At 42.1% G+C, this 23,662-nt stretch overlaps 2 protein-coding genes and 1 long non-coding RNA gene across 4 annotated transcripts; 1 reads left to right on the forward strand and 2 right to left on the reverse strand.

Annotated features, from left to right (window-relative positions):
• The first annotated feature begins 449 nt into the window (after positions 1-449).
• LOC143808375 (H-2 class II histocompatibility antigen gamma chain-like) lies at positions 450-13,469 on the forward strand. 2 transcript variants are annotated; one of them, XM_077290946.1, is made up of 9 exons: positions 450-639; positions 962-1,044; positions 1,388-1,450; positions 1,923-2,018; positions 3,054-3,147; positions 4,951-5,076; positions 8,687-8,881; positions 9,677-9,751; positions 10,679-13,469. In XM_077290946.1, exons 1-8 carry the CDS (start codon positions 462-464, stop codon positions 9,739-9,741), a joined length of 900 nt encoding a protein of 299 aa, XP_077147061.1. In that variant the 5' UTR covers positions 450-461; the 3' UTR covers positions 9,742-9,751; positions 10,679-13,469. The 2 variants fall into 2 exon arrangements, with proteins under 2 accessions (XP_077147061.1, XP_077147062.1); XM_077290947.1 differs by lacking the exon at positions 4,951-5,076.
• Positions 13,470-14,481: 1,012 nt separating this feature from the next.
• On the reverse strand, positions 14,482-18,777 carry LOC143808376 (uncharacterized). The gene is made up of 2 exons (XR_013221939.1): positions 18,729-18,777; positions 14,482-14,727 (listed from the first exon to the last, which is right to left on the reverse strand). It is a non-coding gene; the product is annotated as an uncharacterized LOC143808376 (long non-coding RNA).
• A 542-nt stretch (positions 18,778-19,319) lies between these two features.
• On the reverse strand, positions 19,320-22,687 carry LOC143804019 (uncharacterized). Its single transcript, XM_077281766.1, has 5 exons — positions 22,684-22,687; positions 22,109-22,164; positions 21,594-21,756; positions 20,337-20,737; positions 19,320-19,432 (listed from the first exon to the last, which is right to left on the reverse strand). Exons 1-4 carry the CDS (start codon positions 22,685-22,687, stop codon positions 20,406-20,408), a joined length of 555 nt encoding a protein of 184 aa, XP_077137881.1. The 3' UTR covers positions 19,320-19,432; positions 20,337-20,405.
• Positions 22,688-23,662: the final 975 nt, after the last annotated feature.

Below are 23,662 nucleotides of genomic sequence, written 5' to 3' on the forward strand. Positions count from 1 at the left end.
TTGGAAAAATCTGAGCGCAGCACTCAACACCCCAATAGGGAAAGGATCGAGCATGTATACTTCCGCTCTATTCTAACTGGATGAATATCCCCGTTCTGCCGATCGGTTGCAGCGGTCAACAAGTTTAACACCTGCCCTGTGGATAGGTGATAACTTGTATTCATCAGACAACCCCATTAATGACCAATCAGATTACCCCTGAATGCTCCTCCTCCTCTCTTACTGTTTGATAGAGGCGGAGACACTGAAGCTGCATCCCCCTCCTCCCCCACTGAACATTTCCAGATGGGTGGACAGGGAAAATACAGCATTTATGTACGAACATTTATGAAGCAGACCACGGATTGACCTCACTTTAGTGCACTAGATCCTAGTTTTATCTCAATCTATTACATATAGTGCCGCTTTTATTCCTCTACTCATGACCGGGTATTTAAAGATTGTTTTTTTTCTCCAGTGCTATGACATGTAACAGAGGAAAGGTTGTTCCGTTCCTCTCCATCTTTGTCGCACTTCTCATCGCCGGCCAAGCAGTGTCCATCTACTTCATCACTCAACAGCAGAGCAAGATCAGTGAGCTGGACGAGACAACAAGGCAGATAAAGCTGAACGAAATGATTAAAAAACTTCCCGGCTCACGTCAGTACTATTTTACTTAATTGGACATTTTCCTAATGAGTTTATTAATATTTCATTATAGATATGTTTATAATTAATAATAAAATTGTGTCTACCTACAATCACCACTAGAGGGAGATGAGCGGCTCACTGCATACACATTTACTTACAGAATGCAGTAAGCGCCCTCTAGTGGTGGCAGCAGGGATTGTATTCGTTACCTTTATGCAATAATAGTTTGCAGGTTTATAATCCTCTTATAATTATGTGATATCTCATTTAAAAATAATAAAACTTGCTTTTTGTTTCCTGCCTCTTCTTATGACCCTATATACGTTAACAGCTCCTTCCCCAAATCGACCAAAACTAAGAATGGCAACTTTCAACATTCCTTTGGCTTTTAAAGATGATGATGGATCCCAACAGGTAATTATAAGCATTTCCACCAAAGTAAAACCTGCATTTCCCAAACATTTTTTTGGTCAGCTTGGTACCAGTAAAATAACACCTTGTGTCCCTAGAGCAGCTTCCTTAGAAAAGGGAGTGACTGTACAAGGGGGGCACTAGTGATGCAGACCCATAAGAGATCTGTGACGGCTATGAAAGAGCTTCTGTGCTTGAAACGGGAGGTTTCACTCTCCTTTATCGGGGTGTTTAAGGGGTCCCAACACATAAAGACACCCAAATAATACATTAAAAGTGGGGGCATTTGTTACGTTCGGGACAAGTTTTTGATGGTCATTGGAATAATTTTGCTTTCAATTTACAGAAACTGGAAAAAAAGGCAATGGCAAGCAACAGCATTGGGGATGCTGCAGAATACATGCTCCTGGTAAGCGACTGCAACTTGTCGGAGGCCATTACAGCGCCCCTAGAGGATGACGCTCAGTATGATTTCCTGTTCACAAGTCTCAGACTATGTCTTCAGGATAACGTTGGCCATCTTTTCCCAAATACTTTCTAAGAACTGACCAATGATCATAACTTAAAGGGGTTTTCTAAGCTCAGCAGAAAGGTCTGCACTCACGGCATGCCAAATGGTGATGAGGTGCAATGCTCACACTGTCAGGATTGCTCTCTATGTCCATCGCTTGTAGGGCGGTCACATACCAACTAGATTCTCATCCGCTTCTCTCGATACCACTAAATTTTTGATGGAAAGACCCTTTAAGGAATTGTGTAACTTTAGTTGATCTTTGATTGACGCAACCGACCATGTCATGATATGTAGGAAGACCAAAAGGGAGCTACCAGTGTTTCTTCTCTCTCACCCTATGTCTTGCATGTCTCTCTGTTGACCGTAGTTCTCGAATCCTTTGAGAAAGTATCCAACGTTCAATGGCACCACCCTGGACAACCTCAGGAAGTTGCGGAGGTCTTTGAGCTATGAGGAATGGATGGTGAGTGCAAATCGGGCACGTTCTGTTAGGAATAACTAAATCCATTGTTTAAAGGGGCGGTCTAGTTTAGAAAACCCTTTTTCATTAGTAGACCCTGAGTGAGGTCCATCAGTGCAAGATCTTTATCCAGTGGCCAAAGTGGACAGCGGTTCAGGGGTGGACATATCATTGGTTCCCGTGCGTAGGGTCCTAAGAGGTTGGGACCCCCCAAAAGTATCTTTTGTCCAAGACTGTCCCTCTTCGGTCTGTCTCGGTTATATAGAGGGTCTCTTATTCTGTGAGGACCCTGTCCTTTCCTACTTTACACAGAGAACCTGTCGATTTGAATGACCCTTGTGTAATGCTTTATTTCTCCTGTGGTGGCGCTGCAGGTAATTATACAGTTATTTCCAGGTTTCCTCACACAGCTATCGTTGGGAATCCCAACAGGAAAACAGTATTAAATGATCTTTTTAATAGGACTTGTCACTTCCTATAAATATGTTTTTCTTTTTCATTTGATGTCCTGTAAATGTCGCTGTTCCCCCGAATCCGGCGTTGTTTTTCTTTTGTTCCTGCTCCTCTCCATTCCTGAGATATGGCCCCTTCTTCCTTGTAAATAAACCTCGTGTTCTTAGCCAAGGAGGTGTGATCCTCAAGCACAATCCCACGAAGAACAGGTGAGGACCACACCCACTTGGCTAACAGTACTACATATGCATACAGGAAAGAAGAGGCCATATCTCCGGAACGCCAAGGAGCAGGAACAAAAGAAAAACATTATCGGATTCAGGAGAACAGGGGTATGTACATGATGTCAAAAATATACTTATTCATTACAAGTCACAGATTCTCTTTAACAAGTTGGAAATGAACAAATGTTCCGTAACATGCCGAAAGTTCTTCTATATTCATAATATTTCCATAAAATTACCAATGGACCAGTTCAGTGTAGTAAACCATAATGTTGTGTTTTCCTCCCATGTGTGATTAATTTAAGAGAAGACTAAGACTTGCGGACCCTGGAATAATAATTTTTGTTTCTTCATCTTTTAGCTCTTTGACTCTTGGATGCAGCAGTGGTATCTGTTTTACTTAGTGCAGAATTCTAAAGGACCAGAGAACGCTCCAAATTCCACTACTAGAGAAGGTACCAAATCTACAACTGTAATATCTACAGAAAGTGACAAATAGCTGCTGTAATGGGGTTCTGTGACTTAAACCGGTAAAAGAGGTACAGTAATGGGGCACATGTGGCAGAGCTGTAGGTGTGCATGGTTCTGTAGCTATGTAGTTACTCCCAGTGCCACCCTGTGATGCCAGTATACAGCACAGTATTATGGAGATATATTATATGAGTGTAATCGGGCACATATGGCAGAGCTGTAGGTGTGTATGGTTCTGTAGCTATGTAGTCACTCCGAGTACGGCTCTGTGATGCCACTATACAGCACAGTATTATGGAGATATATTATATGAGTGTAATGGGGCACATATGGCAGAGCTGCATGTGTGTATGGTTCTGTAGCTATGTAGCCACTCCGAGTGCGGCTCTGTGATGCCACTATACAGCACAGTATTATTGAGATATATTATGAGAGTGTAATGGGGCACATATGGCAGAGCTGTATGTGTGTATGGTTCTGTAGCTATGTAGCCACTCCTAGTGCCGCCCTGTGATGCCACTATACAGCACAGTATTATGGAGATATATTATATGAGTGTAATGGGGCACATATGGCAGAGCTGCATGTGTGTATGGTTCTGTAGCTATGTAGCCACTCCGAGTGCGGCTCTGTGATGCCACTATACAGCACAGTATTATTGAGATATATTATGAGAGTGTAATGGGGCACATATGGCAGAGCTGTATGTGTGTATGGTTCTGTAGCTATGTAGCCACTCCTAGTGCCGCCCTGTGATGCCACTATACAGCACAGTATTATGGAGATATATTATATGAGTGTAATGGGGCACATATGGCAGAGCTGTATGTGTGTATGGTTCTGTAGCTATGTAGTCACTCCCAGTGCCGCCCTGTGATGCCACTATACAGCACAGTATTATGGAGATATATTATATGAGTGTAATGGGGCACATATGGCAGAGCTGTATGTGTGTATGGTTCTGTAGCTATGTAGCCACTCCCAGTGCCACCCTGTGATGCCACTATACAGCACAGTATTATGGAGATATATTATATGAGTGTAATGGGGCACATATGGCAGAGCTGTATGTGTGTATGGTTCTGTAGCTATGTAGTCACTCCTAGTGCCGCTCTGTGATGCCACTATACAGCACAGTATTATGGAGATATATTATGAGTGTAATGGGGCACATGTGGCAGAGCTGTATGTGTGTATGGTTCTGAAGCTATGTAGCCACTCCTATTGCCGCCCTGTAATGCCACTATACAGCACAGTATTATAGAGATACAGTATATTATAGTGATTATCTCATTACCATGGTGTTGGATGCAACTGTAGGTTCCACAATTTTTTTCCTGGATTCCACATGAATCTCACAGAGGCAACCTTCATGCCATGAAATGTATGGCATATGGAGGTACTGAACGGTAATGTGGATCACTATTAAAGGCAGTAGTTAGATGTTGAGCAAAAGACAGAGAGGAACCTGGTCAGGCAGCCATGTTGGTAGTCAGTGGCTGATGGACCAGGGCCCTGCGAACCGATGTGGCCGCTGGACCTGGGGACCATTTGCCGTGTGTAATGTAGGTCAGAATACTTTTCCACCTTTGTGGGTGGTAATTTTTTTGTAACTTTAGTTTAGATGTCGACCATATTCCTGGTAGATGCATAAACCAGGAGTCCTCTACGAAGAAACCCAAAAATGGTCAATTTCCTCCCATACTGGTCACCAGTGCGATGTAACACATGGGCTACACACCGCTTCTGTCCACTGCATTTCATAGTATTCACAATTTCTTCTTCAGGAGCCAATGTACCGCAGGAAAGGGACCTTCTACCTGCTGAGTTTGGAACAAGTGGAAACCTGGTTTATGCCTCTACCAGTTACTCAACCGAATCAGTGCCCCGTTTTATCGATGAAACCCCGAGTGGTGAATATATGTTCCCTCCTATGTCTATTGTGGAAACCTTCGTAGCAAACACGACTGATAACAAAGCAGGACTTGATGTTATGGCCTATATTAGCTAAAAACCCAGTATATCTACTCACACCAGTCCTCCCTCATGTCAGGCTCCAAATGTCAGTATTCCCCACCACATATTTCATGAGATTCCAGATGTTTTTGGAAGTACTCCATAAACTTCTATTGTAAGCTCGCCTAGGCCGGACCCCGTCCTCCTCCTGTATCTTGTATCCGTACATGTCTTGTGTATGTTAAGTCTAGTATGTAGTGTTAATATAGAATAAATAATAATCTATGCAGACCTCTGTTTTAAAGGCAATCTGACAGCCGCATGATGTAGGTGCAGAGACCCTGATTCCAGTGATGTGTCATTTAGTTTACTGGATGCAGCAGTTGTGATTGTGATAGTGTTACAGTTTTCTGCAGATCTAGCAGACCAACACTGATATTACTGCCATAAGGTGACCATATAGTGGTAGATACCAGCCCTGCGGAACATATAACAGATCACAGCACAGTTACAGATAATGACTTACCGCTGACGTTCTTTCTGATGGAATCGTTCACTTTTCCTGTCTTTTCCATCTGGCCCAGACCGACATGACAACTTCTCCAGCCAGGACTCGTCTGCAGAGATTACAACAAAGACACATTTCACTTCTCATATTTTCAGCACCGTCCCCATCTATCCCCAACCTGCACAAACTCCTTATTATGCGGATACCCCAATGCTGAGCCGCTGCCGTATGTGTCCCATAGTCCTCTGTGTAGTATAATGCACCCATAGTCCATACAACATAATGCACACAAATAATCATCCATACAGCATAATGCATGCCATGGTCCTCTGTATAGTATAATGCATCCCATAGCCCATACAGTATAATTCGCCCCATAGTCCTCTGTATAGTATAATGCACCTCATAGTCCATACAGTATAATGCACTCCATAATTTCTCTGTATAGTATAATGCAATCCCATAGTCCATAGAGTATAAAGCAAACCATAGTCCTCTGTATAGTATATTGCACCCCATAGTCCTCTGTATAATATGATGCCCCCAATAGTCCATACAGCACAATGCACTCCATAGTCCTCTATATAGTGTAATGCACCCCATAGTCCATATAGTATAATGCATCCAATAGTCCATATAGTATAGTGCGTTCCATAGTCTGTACAGTATAATGCACCCCATAGTCCATACAGCATAATACACCCCCATAATCCTCCATATAGCATAATGCCCCCCATTGTCCATACAGTATAATGCATCCCATAGTCCATACAGCACAATGCACTCCATAGTCCTCTATATAGTCTAATGCCCCCCATTGTCCATACAGTATAATGCACCCAAAGTGCTCTGTATAGTATAATGCACCACCCCATAGTCCATACAGTATTATGCGCTCCATAGTCCGCTGTATAGTATAATGCACTCCCCATAGTCCATACAGTATAATGCGCCCAATAGTCCTCTGTGTAGTATAATGAACCCCATAGTCCATTCAGTATAATGCATGCCCCATAGTCCATACAGTATAATGCACTACATAGTCCTCTGTATATGTATAGTGTAATGCACGCCTCATAGTCCTCTGTATAACATAATGCACTAAATAGTCCTCTGTATAACATAATGCACTAAATAGTCCTCTCTATAGTATAATGCATGCCCCATAGTCCTCTGTATAGTATAATGCACTCCCCATAGTCCATACAGTATAATGTGTTCCATAGTCCTCTGTATAGTATAATGCATGCCCCATAGTCTTCTGTATAGTATAATGCACTCCCCATAGTCCATACAGTATAATGTGTTCCATAGTCCTCTGTATAGTATAATGCATGCCCCATAGTCCTCTGTATAGTATAATGCATTCCCCATAGTCCAAACAGTATAATGCGCCCCATAGTCAACTGACGCTCCCTTCTTCATCATTGGTTTTCAACTGTAGCGGTAGTTGAAGTTGCTATGCACTGCCAGCAGTGCAGGGAGATCGTGTCTTCCAGCTCTGCCGCAGAGTTTAACTGTATTGGCGCACTGCTCTATGCTACTACTTCTGATAGATTCCCTTTAAGAAAATGTGTCAATGGTGGGTCTAAAATTTAAAATAAATTCACTAACCTGCTCTAAGCTCTCGCTGTTCCTCCAGACCTCAGTCCCTATCCCCACCCAGTTTCCTTTCTCTCTCTTCCAACTTTTCACCGCTGCAGCCAGTCAGCGGTCGCAGATTAGAGAGAAGACCCATATATAGCTTTTGGGACACCCCTTTAATTATTAAGAATAAAACAAGGAATCTCTGCTATGTAATAATTTGTCAGACAAGCGCCGTTCTGCATAATCCTGCTTTAGTGATTATAAAAACTACAATTCCAGGAGAACTCAGTCATCTCTAAATGTGGGACAATTTTTTTAATACTTAAAACCCATGAGCTAAAAAATTCTGCAACTAGGTTTCATTAAAGATTTGGCACCATTTGACTACTACAGGCTCCTTGTTGCCCTACACATTTTTGGTCAGATAAGTTAATTTGCAATCCACCAGTGAGCTCATTCTAAGGCCTCCTTCACACATTCTGGTGATTACTGTACAGGAAAAACCAGTATTAGCGAGATCAGTGGTCCGTGTGCCATCCCGCTGTGTACATTCTGTGTAAAACAAAGAATTAAATTAAAAAAATGGTGTGGGCTCCTCCGTAATTTTCAAAACCAGCAGAGGAAAAGCCCATGACTTTGGCTTATGTTAATAACAGCTCACAGCTGTTTGCTTAGCCTTTACTGGTTAATTTATTTGGCCCCCCCCAAAAAAAAAAAAATGACTTGGGGTCCTTCTATAAATTCAAACCAGCAAAGGCTAAACAGACAGCTATTAGTTGATATTAGGAGCCTGGGAAAATGCAAGATATATTGCCCCCCCTCCCAGCAACTGCCCAGAAATGGCGCATTCATAAAATGCTCCAAATCTGTCTCTTAGCCTCTCTCTTCCCACTTGCCCTATGGCAGTGGCAAGTGGGGTAATAGGGTTGTGGTTGATGTCATTTTTGTATTGTCAGCTGACATCAAGCCCAGAGGTTAGTAATGGAGAGGTGTCTATAAGACACCCACATTACTAACCTCATAGTCATATTGTAAAAAGGACACAGCAAGAATAAAATCCTGTATTTGATATAAAACTCAACACCCTGTTTTACACATTTATTTAAAATAAAAAAAACACAGAATTTCTCACCTTTACACCTATAATCCATTGAAGCCCTTGTCACCTGTAAAAACAAATTAAACAACCATATTCCTCACCTTAAATGATTTTTAACCCCAAATACCAACATTTGAGTTAACGCAAAAACTTGCCCCAGTGGGTGTCCATATCCTATAAGTGACATTAATACATTAAAATAGGAAACCATAAAACAATTTAAAATAAACTCCCAAATCCTCCATATTTTCCTGGTTTTCAGCCACCACTTGTGTTCTCCGGTTTGTTTCCCCTGTGCACTGAAGTCGTCTCAGTAAGATGGAGCCATCACAAATGTCTACGGACCATTCACACTTACTGTTTTATGTCTCAGGTGCCCCATTGATGACCCAATGCCAAATGAGAGCCCAACAACACACCATGCCTGGTGCCTTTGTGCCTCAGTGCGACGACAACGGGGATTTTACAAGCACGCAATGCTGGAGGAGCACAGGATATTGCTGGTGTGTCTACAGAAATGGAACGGAGATCCCAGAAACCAGGACTCGGGGCAGGCTTGACTGCAGCGGTAATAACAGCCCGTATATTATTGCAATCACACAAACTACGTGAAAACAGTCATGAGAATGTGTCGACTGTATGAGACTTTATATTGTAGGGTTGTCAGATCGGGGCTCACAGAAATATAATAGCGGCTGTCTGCATGTTAGGAATTGTGGTTTAGCAAAAAGAAACACTGCGATGTAATCTGTGAGGTTAAAGGGAATCCGTCACCAGGTATTTGTGTAATGCATGATGTAGGGGCTGAAACCCTGATTCCAGTGATGTGTCACTTGCTATGCTGCTTGCCGACATTTTAATACAATCACTGTTTTCTAAGCTGGAGATCTCATCTCGGAATGCTGAGTCCTGTATAACCCCGCCCACACCACTGATTGGCCGCTTTCTGTGTATACTGTGTATTGACAGAAAGCTGCCAATCAGTTGTGAGGGTGAGATTGGACCAGGAGGCACGAGACACCTAGTCCTGTAAGGATAATCTCCTGCTGATAAAACACTGATTTTATTGAAATAGCAAAACACAGCCCAGTAAGTGACACAGCGCTGGAATCAGGGTCTCAGCCCCTCCGTGCTGCTCTCAGATTACGTAACAAGAACCTGCTGACAGATTCCCTTTAAAGGGGTTGTCCAGCACTGTTTACTCATCATGAATGATGGGAGGCTTCTATAACATTCATCTGTCTGATCTCGTTTGCGTCATACATCAGCCCCTCTGCACGTATGCTGATCGGGAAGGAGACCGAGGATGGACAACCCCTCTAAAGATAAATCATCTAACACACTTTTTTTTCCTCCCCCACAGTCATTAACGACCCAATGATGGAAGATGGAATAAAGCAAGATGGAGAAATGATTTATGATGAATAATGCATTAATGGTAAGTGCGAGATGCGCAGCTACGGGGCATTGGTTCTTATCCAATTATTGACTGAATGTAAGACCATGTTCACACGTGCAGTATTTTACATCAGTATTTGGAAGCCAAAACTAATAGTGCAGTGTCAAATATGGAGTTTTCTCAACCTGCTTTTCAAAACCACTTTATTAAGTCACTTGTCAATTATTGAAGATGTTGGGCAGCTTCCACATGAAATCTGCGGCAGAAGCCGAAGTCTGTCTTAGATTATTTTTGCGGAACAAAACGCACTATAAGCCCTGATTCATGATTTGCATTTTTTTTTAAATCCCTTTTTTTTTTGTCTTGTGGTCTTCGCTGCTGTGTTTTGCTCCACAATCTTCAAAATGTTGCATGAATTTTGTGCTTAATCAAAGACGCTCTTCGTTTTCGTCCTCAACCTCTTTTGCTATTTTTTAGCGCAAGAAGTCACACGTTCCGCTAAAATGTTGCAAAAAAAAAAAAAATTAAAACGTATGAAATCAGAGCAAAAAAAAGGACATTTGCAAAAAAAAAAAAAAAAAAAAGAAGGTGGACACATAATATAGGCTTTAAAAAAGGCGCAAATTAAAAGAATAAGGCATAAATTAAAAAATGGTGCAAACTAAAAAAATGGCATAGATACGATAACGAATCCGGCCCATTTTTTTTTTCCTTTGTGTATTTACTCACAAGCTTTTAATGAACTATTAAAGGAATAAAATCATTTTTCGACTCAATTCACAAAAAAATTCATAAGGAAAAAAAATTTCTGGCACAGAGGAATGGTAGGGCGATCACAGCTCCGCACAAAACGGGGAATAACGCAGTCACGTGCATGTGACATAATAGAGCATTAACGCTTAACACCCATCAATGTATCGTTCTTGCTTACATCTTTGTATAATTCTCTCTCACTTTATTCTACAGGTAAAAAATACTCTTTCTGGAGACTATAATTGGTGATTTCGCAAAGCTGCACTTTCCGTACTAAAGGCTGTCAGGTTCCAGCTTAAAGCACAAGCTTCGTAATTTAGTCTGCTGTTACTTATCACTTTGAGAAAGGAGAATAAAAGCTTTGTGTCAGGCGTGCGCTAGTTCATTTAATCCATAAGAATAAGAGCGTTTATGAAATCATTAATGTTTCACATCCTTGATTGGAATTCTAACCTTAGCTCCCGAGTATGAACCACAAGATCCATAAAGTGCTTGTGTAAGAATGGTAAATCATGGCTGCTTTACGCCACAAACATCAGCACCACTTGCTCCTGGGCTGTGTGAAGTAACGCAGCTCAGCTCCATTAACTCAAAAGTGGCTGCAATGCAATACCACACACAGCCTGTAGACAAGAATGGCGCTGTTTGACAGGGAAGAGACTCAGCATATATTGTCTTAAACCTTCCCAAAAAATAAAGGGTCTCAAATTTATTCAGTGATATTGGCCAGTATTAGTAAAAATGCCTTTTATTTTCAGAAGTAGCACCACATCAGTCCATGTGTTATTGCATTTCAGCCCTATTTACTTTAATGAAGATCAGCTGCACTATGAAACATGGCCCATGGACATATACAGCATAGGCATACGTTGCTTCCATTGACTCCAACTGTAAAAAGGGCATATGGGGCTGTATACTTTTTTTTGCAATGGCTTGTGTTATGGGAAAGCAGTACAGCAGAGTGACAGAAATGCTGACGTATTACCAACCCGACACTCTATGGGCCTCTGCCGGCTCAAGACAAGAACTTTATTAAAGGGAGTCTGTCAGCAGCTTTTGCTATATGATCTGAGAGCAGCAGAGATCCTGATTCCAACAATGTGTCACTTATTGAGCTGTGAGTTTCTTTAAAATCAGTGTTTTATCAGCAGGAGATTATCACTACAGGACTAGGTGTCTGGTGCCTTCTAGTCAACTGCTCTGCGTAACCCCGCCCCCACCACTGATGGCAGTTTTCTGTCAATATGCACAAAAAAGCAGTGTTGTGGGCGGGGTTATACACTGCTCAGCATTTTGAGCTCTGCAGCAGCGAAAACTGTGATTATATCAAAATGATAGCATGCAGCCCAGTAAGTGATACATCGCTGGAATCAGGGTCTCTGCACCTACATTTTCATGCTGATTACATATCAGGAAGGGGCATGGCAACACCTGCTTGTCTAATTCAGGGCGATGTGTGGCATATCTTATACCACAAATCTTTCCCCAGTCCCGGAGGGGGTACGCCACTTTTATGTCTGATTCATTAAGAGGCGTGCACTTCTTAATAAAGCAGGCGCCTCTGACTTCACCATCCCCAATACACTGGAGTCCCCCATGTCATGGAATGAAAAACCAAAGAAATCCAGCAAAATTTTACTAACGAGTCCAATTCAGCCCTAACTATGACATTTAAGTGGTAGCAATTTTTAGGAACCAAGGATAGGGTCGGACAGGGGCGTCAAAAACGGACACACAGATGAAAATTAGTTGAAAATCGTTGAAGTTTTTTCAATGAAACTGGGATGATTTTTAATAAGCTCATCTGTAGCTGAGTTCAGCCAAGCGTATGAAAACTTTCATCCATGTGACCGGATTTTTCACCTGTGTGGCATCCATATTTACCGTATACATCAGCAGTATAACATGTACATGATCGAATACAAACTCCGGGGTTAACAAGTGCAATGTATCCGTAAAAATCAGATGCCATACGCATGATCCATTTTTCTTTTGCGAAACTGGTCTGAATGAGCCCTTAAAGAGAATCTGTCACAAGATTTTTAATATTTAATCTGAGGACAGAATTGTATAGGGATAGAAACACTGATTCCAGGGATGTGTCACTTACTAGGCTGTGTGTTGTCGTTTCAATACAATCAGTGTCTTTTATCAGCAGATTACTGCCTGACTAGGTCTCACGTGAAAGGCAGTCCAGCTAGTCTGTGTAACCCCGCCCCCAGCACTGATTGGCAGCCTGCTGGCAGTGTACACAGGAAGCTGCCAATCAGTGGTATGGGCAGGGATATCATTAGCTCACCATTCTGCTACACATACAGCAGAGAACAAAACCCCACCTGCGGTTTGGGCAGCATGAATCAGCTGACAGGTTCCCTTTAACTGTCAAACTGGTCATAAATACCAGCTTAGAAGTGGATGTAGAAAAAGAGATAATGGTTACAAAATCTGCAGTCAGAAGAGCTCACTGGCAGATTTGCTGTTAACTCTTTCTGCTCTCTATTATGTACGGTGATACATAGAAGCTGCAGAATCCAAGCGACAACATTTTTCAGAAAAACTTTTTGCAGATATGCTTTTTTTTTTTAGACAACAATTTTTTAGAACAATAAATTAGTGTATTAAAATTTCACATCCAATTTTTAAAGACATTTTTTATAACAGTTTAAGCCATTTTATGCCAGAATTCTGACACAAACTGCTCCATGAATCAGGGCCAAAGAGTTTAGTCTCAGCAAAGTATCCTACGTGCAGCAAAAAGATTGGTGGCCTTTAATTCTCTGTAGTTTAGTGTTTCTTACAGTAATCTGACCGCTTTATATCGTGCGCTTAGGATTTCATTTTACAGACGTACTTAATGTTACAGATAGATTGTCATAATGATTTTAAGTGTGTGTTAGACATTCAGAAATGTTTTCTTTGCTGCGAGGGTTAAACTGACTTTTTTTTATCTTTAAGAATTATATAAAGATATGCACAAAATCAAATAAAGACGTAATTACAGTAACGTGATCCCTCCATTCATCCGTCTCCTTGCGGCAACAGTTTGTCTTAGAGATTGTAAGATTCACTGTCGACGGGAAACACTGGTTAGATGGTACATGATTTTTAATTTTTGCACTTTTTTTCATTTCCCTCCTCTTCTTCCAAGAGCCATAACTTTTTATGATTTACCATATACAGTATATAATGTACTTAAAAATAAGTAAAAAAAAGTCCAATATGTATGACATTTTAATTGCATTTTTTTTATGTGTGGTATTTTTTTTATTTCTTAAAGCATTTACCATATAAATTAATTACTTTTATTCTGATAGATCAGGCTTTTACAGACGATATGAAACCAGATTTTACTTAATTTTATATTTACAATAGAAAAAGGTGGGGATGATTAAAGTGTTATAATTTTTTTTATATTTTTAAAACCATTTTACCTTATTTTTTTTACTTCCCTTAGAGGACTTAAAACCTCCGCGATCCTTGGATCGCTTGTTCTATATACTATGGTATTGCATAATATCGTGCAGATGATGGTCTCCTATGAAGCCCAGCCTGTGTCAGCCATGGTAGCCCTCACCTGCTGTTATAACCCGCTTAAATGCCGCTGTTAGTGACTGGTAGCAGCATCTAAAACCGCTAAACAGCGGCGATCTGAGCTAGCTATTACAGGCAAATTACAGCTGTATAACTCCGCTCCACATAAATGTACCCCTGCCATGACGAAACGTTACCTCCATATGCATACAGGGATTAAAGGGAATGTCTACAAGGCCATATTTTCTCGTAGCAAGTCACAAAATGCACAGCCGATCGGTCTGTGAAAATCACGTGATCCACGTTCTATTATTCTGCGTATGTGGAAAAAACCCACATCTGAAGCCTTAAACTCTTCGCTCCAGTGTTGCACCTGGAGGACCGATGTTTCCCATTTTGTAGATCGCTGCATATCCCAGAGCTCAGGCCACAACCGATCTAAGGCTCCTATTCGGCACAAAGGTGATGAAAGCTTTCGACCAGAACAACTCTACGAAGTCTTTATTGTATCAGAACTCTATTTTTCTCATGTACAATACAAAGTAAAAAACAAAACAAAGAAAAAAAGTAAACCAACTACAAAACCGAGTAACGCTTTAAACATTAAATAGAGGCTTTAAAAGTTAAAAGTAATAAAATATTATCTTCTTTTGACTAGCCTGACATAACGATGTAGGCAAAATATACATATAAAACATAACGAAGTCTAAAGTCTTCCATCCAACAACGTTCTGAAAGAAAGGAAAATATAATCAGATGTTACTTGTAAGATATCAAGACAGACAAGCGCATGAAACAGGGCTGGATAATAGAGATGGGGGATCCTCAAGCTCTTTTCATAAGACCCATCACTTGCCAGAAATATCTAATTATTTTTCGCTGGTGTAAACGTCGCTGTTCTCCTGAACCCAGAGATGTGTTTCTTTTTGTTCCTGCTCCTCTCCATTCCTGAGATATGTCCCTCTTTTCCCAGTATATAAATATGGTCTTTTTTTTAGTCAACTGGGCGTGGTCCTATTTTTTCCTCTTTGCATTTTTATGAGAACCACACCCAGTTGGCTAACACGACAATTTACATACAGGGAAGACATAATCATATCTCAGGAATGGAGAGAAGCAGGAACAAATGAAAAAGCAACGCCGGATTCAGGAGATCGGCGGCATATATAAAAACACAAAAATTCATGCACACGTTTATGTGCTTTTTAAGAAACTTTTTAAGTTGTATGCTAAAAAAGGATAAAAAAAAAATGTGTACCCACTGGCAAACTTTCCTATCAAAAGATATAAAAATCTAAAAAAAGAGACAGCACATTCAAAATAGTAAAAGGTAAGAATCCCATATTCAGCAACAGCAGATATGTTTCAACTCCGTGTGTGGGGTCTTTCTCTAGGGGTCTGCTGGAGAATGAATGGAGCTGCGGCACACAAGTGCTGTTACCTCTCTGTTCAGAAAGGGCATTTCACAGCCTCATTGTGCAGATCAGTGGGGGGCTCAAAGGGTCCCACCTCATAGTTATGCCTACAGATAGGTCTAGAATTTTAGAGGTTGGATAATGTTCCTAAACATAACAACAAACCAGAGACAAGGAGGCTGGCTTGGCCATTGAAACAAGTCAGCCAGCCAGCCCCCTTGATCCATTGCATCGGTGACAACTGCCAATCGCACAGAGCACTCAAATGCTCGGGCCCCCTGTGTGGCAGGCGGGAATTCTTAGCACCCTCCGCTCCGGTCATCCTGCCTGGCTCGCTGGCTATGGGAATCTGTGGTATCTCCATCCAAGTTATCACCATCCGAGCCTGGACGTCTGGGACCACCTGTCCCTCCTATGCACGGGAATCTGTGATAACTTATCGAGCAATTTGACTTCCTGTTATCGGTTTCCCAGCCACCACAAGCAAAACAGTCACTGTTCCAACTATCTCCCGGATCTACACAGACATAAAACACATACACGGCACACAGCAGACACCTTGACTTATATCCCAGGGTTTGGAAAAGGAGTGGACTTTTTACACTACCTGGGAATGCGGTGGTAACCACACCTGACCGGCAAGAGGTATAAACCTGGACTGGGCACAGGGGACATTCAGGTAAGATGACAAGATTTTCTTACCTTACTATGGAGCTGCAGTCTCCGTCCCGTGAGCCAAGGCCTCGGCCAACACCCCTGTCTCTCCGGTCAGCATGGTCCCCGTGTGTTTTGTCCACTGCCCAGCGTGCAGGCGCCAGATGTTATGGAAATTTGGTTTGGATAAATCTATCCCTGTGTGTGCTGCGGCTGTTCCCAATAAAACTGAGTATTTTGAGTGCTCATCAAGAATGACACTGTACACCATGGTGACAGAATAACATTCCACCAATACTGATGGTTTATTGTACATACACGGTTTTATAATTGCATATAGAAAGGGGTGGTTAGGTAATTACCATATTGTCAAGCTCCTCTGTTATTGGTTATCTGAATACATGAAAGATTCTGGTTAAGGCATAACAACAAGCTGATTTAACACTTCATAAGTAGCTGTCGTTGTTTCCTGCTATTCAGCAAAAATCTAGACATCAGCCAAGACATCTAGTGTTGGTTCCAGTTTTTGGTGTCTAGAAATGCCGAGGAGCTGTCTGGTTTGAGCTGATCTGGCTCATGGGGTCAAGTTAAGCAATTGATTATAGTGTATATATTAGCTGTGAGTATAAATGCAAGTGAGATCTATATGAAATGTATACATTTCCATCACACGCCAACACTGGAAACTCTCCTAGCACCAGCCGGAAACGCGTCAGACACTCCACGCTACACACTTCCAAACCAGACTTTTTCACCTGCTGTTACACCTCATTCACCTACATATAACTGTACTTAAGATGCAAGTTTCTGTATCAAATAATTCACAACTTGGCTACATGTCAGAAGCCATTCGTGAGCCCCAGTTATCCTAAAAGCAGGATCCGCAAACCCTCTACATACAGGTCCTTCTCAAAAAATTAGCATATAGTGTTAAATTTCATTATTTACCATAATGTAATGATTACAATTAAACTTTCATATATTATAGATTCATTATCCACCAACTGAAATTTGTCAGGTCTTTTATTGTTTTAATACTGATGATTTTGGCATACAACTCCTGATAACCCAAAAAACCTGTCTCAATAAATTAGCATATTTCACCCGTCCAATCAAATAAAAGTGTTTTTTAATAACAAACAAAAAAACCATCAAATAATAATGTTCAGTTATGCACTCAATACTTGGTCGGGAATCCTTTGGCAGAAATGACTGCTTCAATGCGGCGTGGCATGGAGGCAATCAGCCTGTGACACTGCTGAGATGTTATGGAGGCCCAGGATGCTTCAATAGCGGCCTTAAGCTCATCCAGAGTGTTGGGTCTTGCGTCTCTCAACTTTCTCTTCACAATATCCCACAGATTCTCTATGGGGTTCAGGTCAGGAGAGTTGGCAGGCCAATTGAGCACAGTAATACCATGGTCAGTAAACCATTTACCAGTGGTTTTGGCACTGTGAGCAGGTGCCAGGTCGTGCTGAAAAATGAAATCTTCATCTCCATAAAGCATTTCAGCCGATGGAAGCATGAAGTGCTCCAAAATCTCCTGATAGCTAGCTGCATTGACCCTGCCCTTGATGAAACACAGTGGACCAACACCAGCAGCTGACATGGCACCCCACACCATCACTGACTGTGGGTACTTGACACTGGACTTCAGGCATTTTGGCATTTCCTTCTCCCCAGTCTTCCTCCAGACTCTGGCACCTTGATTTCCGAATGACATGCAAAATTTGCTTTCATCAGAAAAAAGTACTTGGGACCACTTAGCAACAGTCCACTGCTGCTTCTCTGTAGCCCAGGTCAGGCGCTTCTGCCGCTGTTTATGGTTCAAAAGTGGCTTTACCTGGGGAATGCGGCACCTGTAGCCCATTTCCTGCACACGCCTTTCTACACCAGACTCAGTCCACTGCTTCCTCAGGTTCCCCAAGGTCTGGAATCGGTCCTTCTCCACAATCTTCCTCAGGGTCCGGTCACCTCTTCTCGTTGTACAGCGTTTTCTGCCACATTGTTTCCTTCCAACAGACTTACCATTGAGGTGCCTTGATACAGCACTCTGGGAACAGCCTATTTGTTGAGAAATTTCTTTTTGGGTCTTACCCTCTTGCTTGAGGGTGTCAATGATGGCCTTCTTGACATCTGTCAGGTCACTAGTCTTACCCATGATGGGGGTTTTGAGTAATGAACCAGGCAGGGAGTTTTTAAAAGCCTCAGGTATCTTTTGCATGTGTTTAGAGTTAATTAGTTGATTCAGAAGATTAGGGTAATAGGTCATTTAGAGAACCTTTTCTTGATATGCTAATTTATTGAGACAGGTTTTTTGGGTTATCAGGAGTTGTAGGCCAAAATCATCAGTATTAAAACAATAAAAGACCTGACAAATTTCAGTTGGTGGATAATGAATCTATAATATATGAAAGTTTAATTGTAATCATTACATTATGGTAAATAATGAAATTTAACACTATATGCTAATTTTTTGAGAAGGACCTGTACAAGATTATTGCAAGTTACACAGGCAGGAGATATGACAGCCTTATAAGTTCAACATTATTTTTGTCTTGGATCCATATTGAACGGTTGTTTTTCATCTAAAAGCCCCAAAATAGCAGAATATTGCTTTTTATTTGTAAAATGTCAGCAATAGACAAAAATCAAAAACTTACCATCGCTTCTATGAGCGAGTTAGTTATTCTTTGTCAACTTTTACCTTCTGTAGATATATAAAAAGACACAGATTATTGTATAGCCATTTCCAGGAGGAATAACAGAGGAATAGCACAATGCAGTGTTTTACGAGAAGTCTTAGCGTTTTAATATATTCTATTCATAATGTATACTCATTTACTACCAGAAGATAAAATGCCAAGAGAGCCGCCTGCTCCTCTTACCAGGGTCCTGCCAGGGGTTCATGGTCATTTTTATTTTATTGTATTTAACCCATCAATGAGGAAAGAGCAGATCTATGTGCAGCAGATGGGAAGGGGTTAAACTGGATCTGACACCAGCTGGGTATAACATGTAATATATGACCCCAAACCAACATGTGTGGTGAGAATTGCCCATGGCCCCTGTAGGCGGTGGTGATGGGCACAGAGCAGCACTGCTGAAGAGGCGACTTGGACATGTGGATCCGTCCTCTAAAAGTCCTGGAATCTGAGGAGCCACTAGTGTTAATCTACAAGGGACCCCTGAAATAACGAGCTGGGGGCTGCCCCTTATTAAAGACGATATTCACCTATATAGCCGATACTTGCCTTTTTCTTGGGTTTTGACTGAAGCCCGACTCCAGAATCTGTGGACTCCCCAAATGAAACCATTAAACTTTCCATCAGCTTCTTGCTTTCTTTTCTCGTTTTATTGCCGTCTTCTGCAGGGAACAATATCTCTGTATTAGAGCCGCAGGCAGAGAACTTCCCAGATAAATCCGTCAGCCAACTGATCTCAATGGGAACTGCATATATATCATTTCCCCAGCGGTGCAAAGACAGTAATATTAACCCCTACAAGACCTTGCCCTGAAGGGGGTCAGCGATGCGCTCATTTCCGGCCCGATGGCCGGTTAAATGCCGCTGTCAGCGTTTGACAGCAACATTTAACTAGTTAATAGCGGCGGGTGAAACGCGATTTCACCCGCCGCTATTGCGGGCACATGTCAGCTGTTAGAAATAGCTGACATGTCCCGGCTTTGATGCGGGCTCACCGCCGTTGCCCGCATCAAAGCGGGGGTACCGACCTCCGCAGTAATAGTATGGCGGAGGTCGGGAAGGTGTTAAAGGGATTGTTTCATCTTGTTAAATAGGTAAAATGGCAAAGTATTTGTAAAAAACACAAAACAAGTAACTTCACAATTTACCTCAGTACAAATCCTCTTCGTTTACCAATACAAAGGGATTACTACTGTAGTTTACAGCTTATTGCCTAGATTACTGACCACCTCTGCTGTCCATCAGAGGTGGCCGGTCTTCCTAGGCAAGGTGCGTGTGACTGCAAGCCCTGCTCTGAAGATGGCCGGATCGCTGGATCCTCTTCCCTCCGCCGATGCTGCAGAAGGGGGAACCCACAATTTAGGCAAGCAGTATTTGACCATTCCATTGGTCCAAACTGTCCATCAGTAGCGCACAGCCCATCGCTAAAGGACGCAGGGGAGCGGTGCGCTCCTGCATAGCAGATTTGAGAAAACCCCCTTTTTAAAAGCCTTCCGAGTGCAGCTCGCCCATGTGTAACCCAATGATCGGCACATGTACGCTCAGACCAACTTAGCAGTCACTCACTTTTCTTTTCGGATTTCTCCTTTTTGGAGGGAATAGGGCTGGTGGTCTCTTCTGCAACATCAGCTGCCATCAGCTTCTCCTCCTTCTTTGCTTTCTTAGCCTTTTATCTTTTTCTTCACACAAACTGTCCTGAGAGGCGCTCTTCCGCTTTTTGCTACTTTTCTTTGCAGACAACTGACCGAGTTCTGGGACAGCGGGGGATTTTATAATAAAATCTTCATCTTCCGAAGGGAATGAGGTGACATGTCGGGGGAGACTTCTCTCAAGGATACTACTATCCTGGACGGTCACTGGCGCAGCTGCTACATCCCCGCTCTTTGAATCTTTCTTCAATCTTGCCTTTTTGGGGTTTCTTCCTTCCAAAAGGGCCAAAACCGTCTCTTCTTCAGAGTCCAACAGACCTTTTAGAGAAAGAAAACAAGTAAAACCGATGCTAAAAAAAAACAAAAAAAATTGTTATTTTTTTTTTTTTTTGGGGGGGGGGGGGGGGGGTAAAATTGGTTTAGACGTCATGGAAACTTTTCCACAGCTTGTCTTTATGTTAAATTGAAATCCTCCCGAGATACAAAGGATCACAAACATAGTGGTGATAGATGAGTTTTGCAAGTGAACAGTGCAAAGGTAACAATAGACGTCCGCCATCTCCAAATTGGACCACTTAAATAGGACCCGTTTGCGCAAAAAAAAAGTAATTAAATATTTTGTAGATAAATCCCTGAGCTCCCCTGATTCTGCCACTCTTCCGTTTTGTGCTGTGTATCGCGCCACTGCGGAGATGGCCACACTTGTTTCTTCTGAAGCTCAATATTTGAAATCTCTACTTGTGCTGCAACGAGAGGTTTCTTAAAGAGACTTTTCTAAGGAAGGGGGGGGGGGGGTGCACTTTCACTCCTCCCTCCCAGACTCTACCAATCAAAGCTCAGCAGCTACTGAACTGTGATTGGCGGCATCAGGGAGGGCAGGATAAAGGCACATCCTTAGAGAAGATTGTGAACAAACACCCAGTTGTTCTGTTATCAGAGATTTCACATACTGCTCTCCAAAAACAACAACTGTGTATCTCTGCAATGGAGTGATACAGCACAAAAAACGGAAGAGAGTGGCAGAATCGGGAGAGCTCAGGGATTTTTACCAGGTATTTACCAAGTGACAGATCTGGCTATATACTCTTTACTCAAATTTTACAAAAACCTCAGAAAATCCTTTCAACGGCATATACAATTAAGCGTTGGATTCCGCAATCACAATTGCACTAACCTGCTGGGGTGATCGGAGCAGGTGGAGTCGGCTTTGCTTCCAGCTGTGTTTTAACTTTGGACTTCTTCCCACTTGTCATTTCGGTACTCTCATTCGCTGGAGTGGTCTTGTCTTTTTTGTCTAAGAACAGCTTTCGTTTTTTAGGTGTGGCTTGTAGAAGACTCTAAAAAAATAAACCAGGAAGCGCTTAGGACAATGTACAATGATTAGGAATCGTGATGAGCGAACGTGCTGGGATAAGGTGTTATCCACCATGCTCGGGTGCTAACCGAGCATCTTCAGCGTGCTTGAAAAATATAATCTGAGTCCCCGCGGCTCCATGTCTCGCGGCTGTTCAACGCCCGCAACAGATGCAGGGATTGCCTATTTGTTAGGAAATCCCTGCATGTATTGTGGCCATCGAACAGCCGCGAGACATGGAGCCGCGGGGACTCGAACGTATTTTTCGACCATGCAGCACATTTCCTCATCACTAATTAGCACCAATATAGAGAAGCGCACTTAGCGACACATACCTGGGAATTTTCTGGCTCACTTGCATCATCCGCAAAGACACCAGCTGTTCCAGGTACTGGGAAAAGACAAGTACTTAACCCGTGAGCTTACAGTCCATATTCATCTTTTTTAATTTTACCATCACTTGAAAATTCTGCTTTGAGATATTAATTCCTTGTGGGTTCGGTGTCCTTAGCTGCAGCTTTTTTTCATTTTTTCCTTCTTGCCTTCCAAAGCCATAACTTTAAGGCTATGTGCACACGTTCAGGATTTCTTGCAGAAATTTCCTGAGCAAAACAGGACATTTTCTTCAAGAAATCCACATGCGTTTTTCTCGCATTTTTGGTGCGTTTTTTTTGCGGATTTTTCCGGAGGTTCCCAACGCAATAATATAGTGGGAAATCCGCAAAAAAAAACAACGCAAAATTAATGAACATGCTGCGTTTTTATCGCAGAAAAAAACGCATCACGTGCACAAAAATTGCGGAATGCATTCTAAATGATGGGATGCATAATGTATGCATTTTTTTCACATTTTTATAGCGAAAAAAACACGAAAAATCTGCAACGTGTGCACACAGCCTAAATACCATACCCATAAGAGGTTTTTTTTTTTTTTTTATTTATTTATTTTTTTTTTTAACACATGACAAGTTATATTGTTTAATGGGAAATTCTAGTATATTTAAAAGTTTTTTGAAGAGCAAAAAAAAATTCTGGGATTTTTGTTTTGAGTATCTACAGCTATCAATGTGGTTAAAATGGATGGTAGGTATTATGTGGGACAGAACAGTAATGAAGAAACAAAAAACTTAAAATGGTTTTATAAAGTATAAAAAAAAGGAGATTTTTGTGTACTCACCGTAAAATCTCTTTCTCTTAGCCTCTAATTGGGGGACACAGGACCATGGGTGTTATGCTGCTGTCCACTAGGAGGCGACACTATGCATAATCTGAAAAAGATTAACTGTGGCTCCTCCTGTGCAGTATACACCCCTGGACGGCATCAGCCTTCTCCAGTTTTGTGCCAAAGCAGTAGGAGGAACGTAACATGAATAACATAATTATGCCTGTAAGAAGGCAACTATGTACGAGCTCAAGAAACAATATGAGAACTCAACAGTTACAACAGCCCGGAAAGGGCAACAGGGTGGGAGCTGTGTCCCCCAATTAGAGGCTAAGAGAAAGAGATTTTACGGTGAGTACACAAAAATCTCCTTTACTCTGTCGCCTCATTGGGGGACACAGGACCATGGGACGTCCTAAAGCAGTCCCTGGGTGGGAAGCAATGGACGAATATTGTGCAGACAGGCCCGTACACTTAGGGCACCGCCGCCTGCAGGACACATCTACCCAGGCTCGCTGAGGACTGGGTATGAACCCTGTAGTGTTTAGTAAATGTGTGTAAGCTAGTCCAAGTGGCCGCTTTACACACTTGTTGTGCCGAAGCCTGGTGCCGAATGGCCCAGGAGGCCTCTACCGCCCGTGTAGAGTGTACCGTAATACCGGCTGGAAGAGGAAGATTCTTAAGGCGGTACACCTCTTGTATGGTGGATTTGATCCACCTGGCAAGA

This window comes from Ranitomeya variabilis, chromosome 2 (genome assembly GCF_051348905.1).
Source record: "Ranitomeya variabilis isolate aRanVar5 chromosome 2, aRanVar5.hap1, whole genome shotgun sequence".
NCBI classification, from domain to species: domain Eukaryota; kingdom Metazoa; phylum Chordata; class Amphibia; order Anura; family Dendrobatidae; genus Ranitomeya; species Ranitomeya variabilis.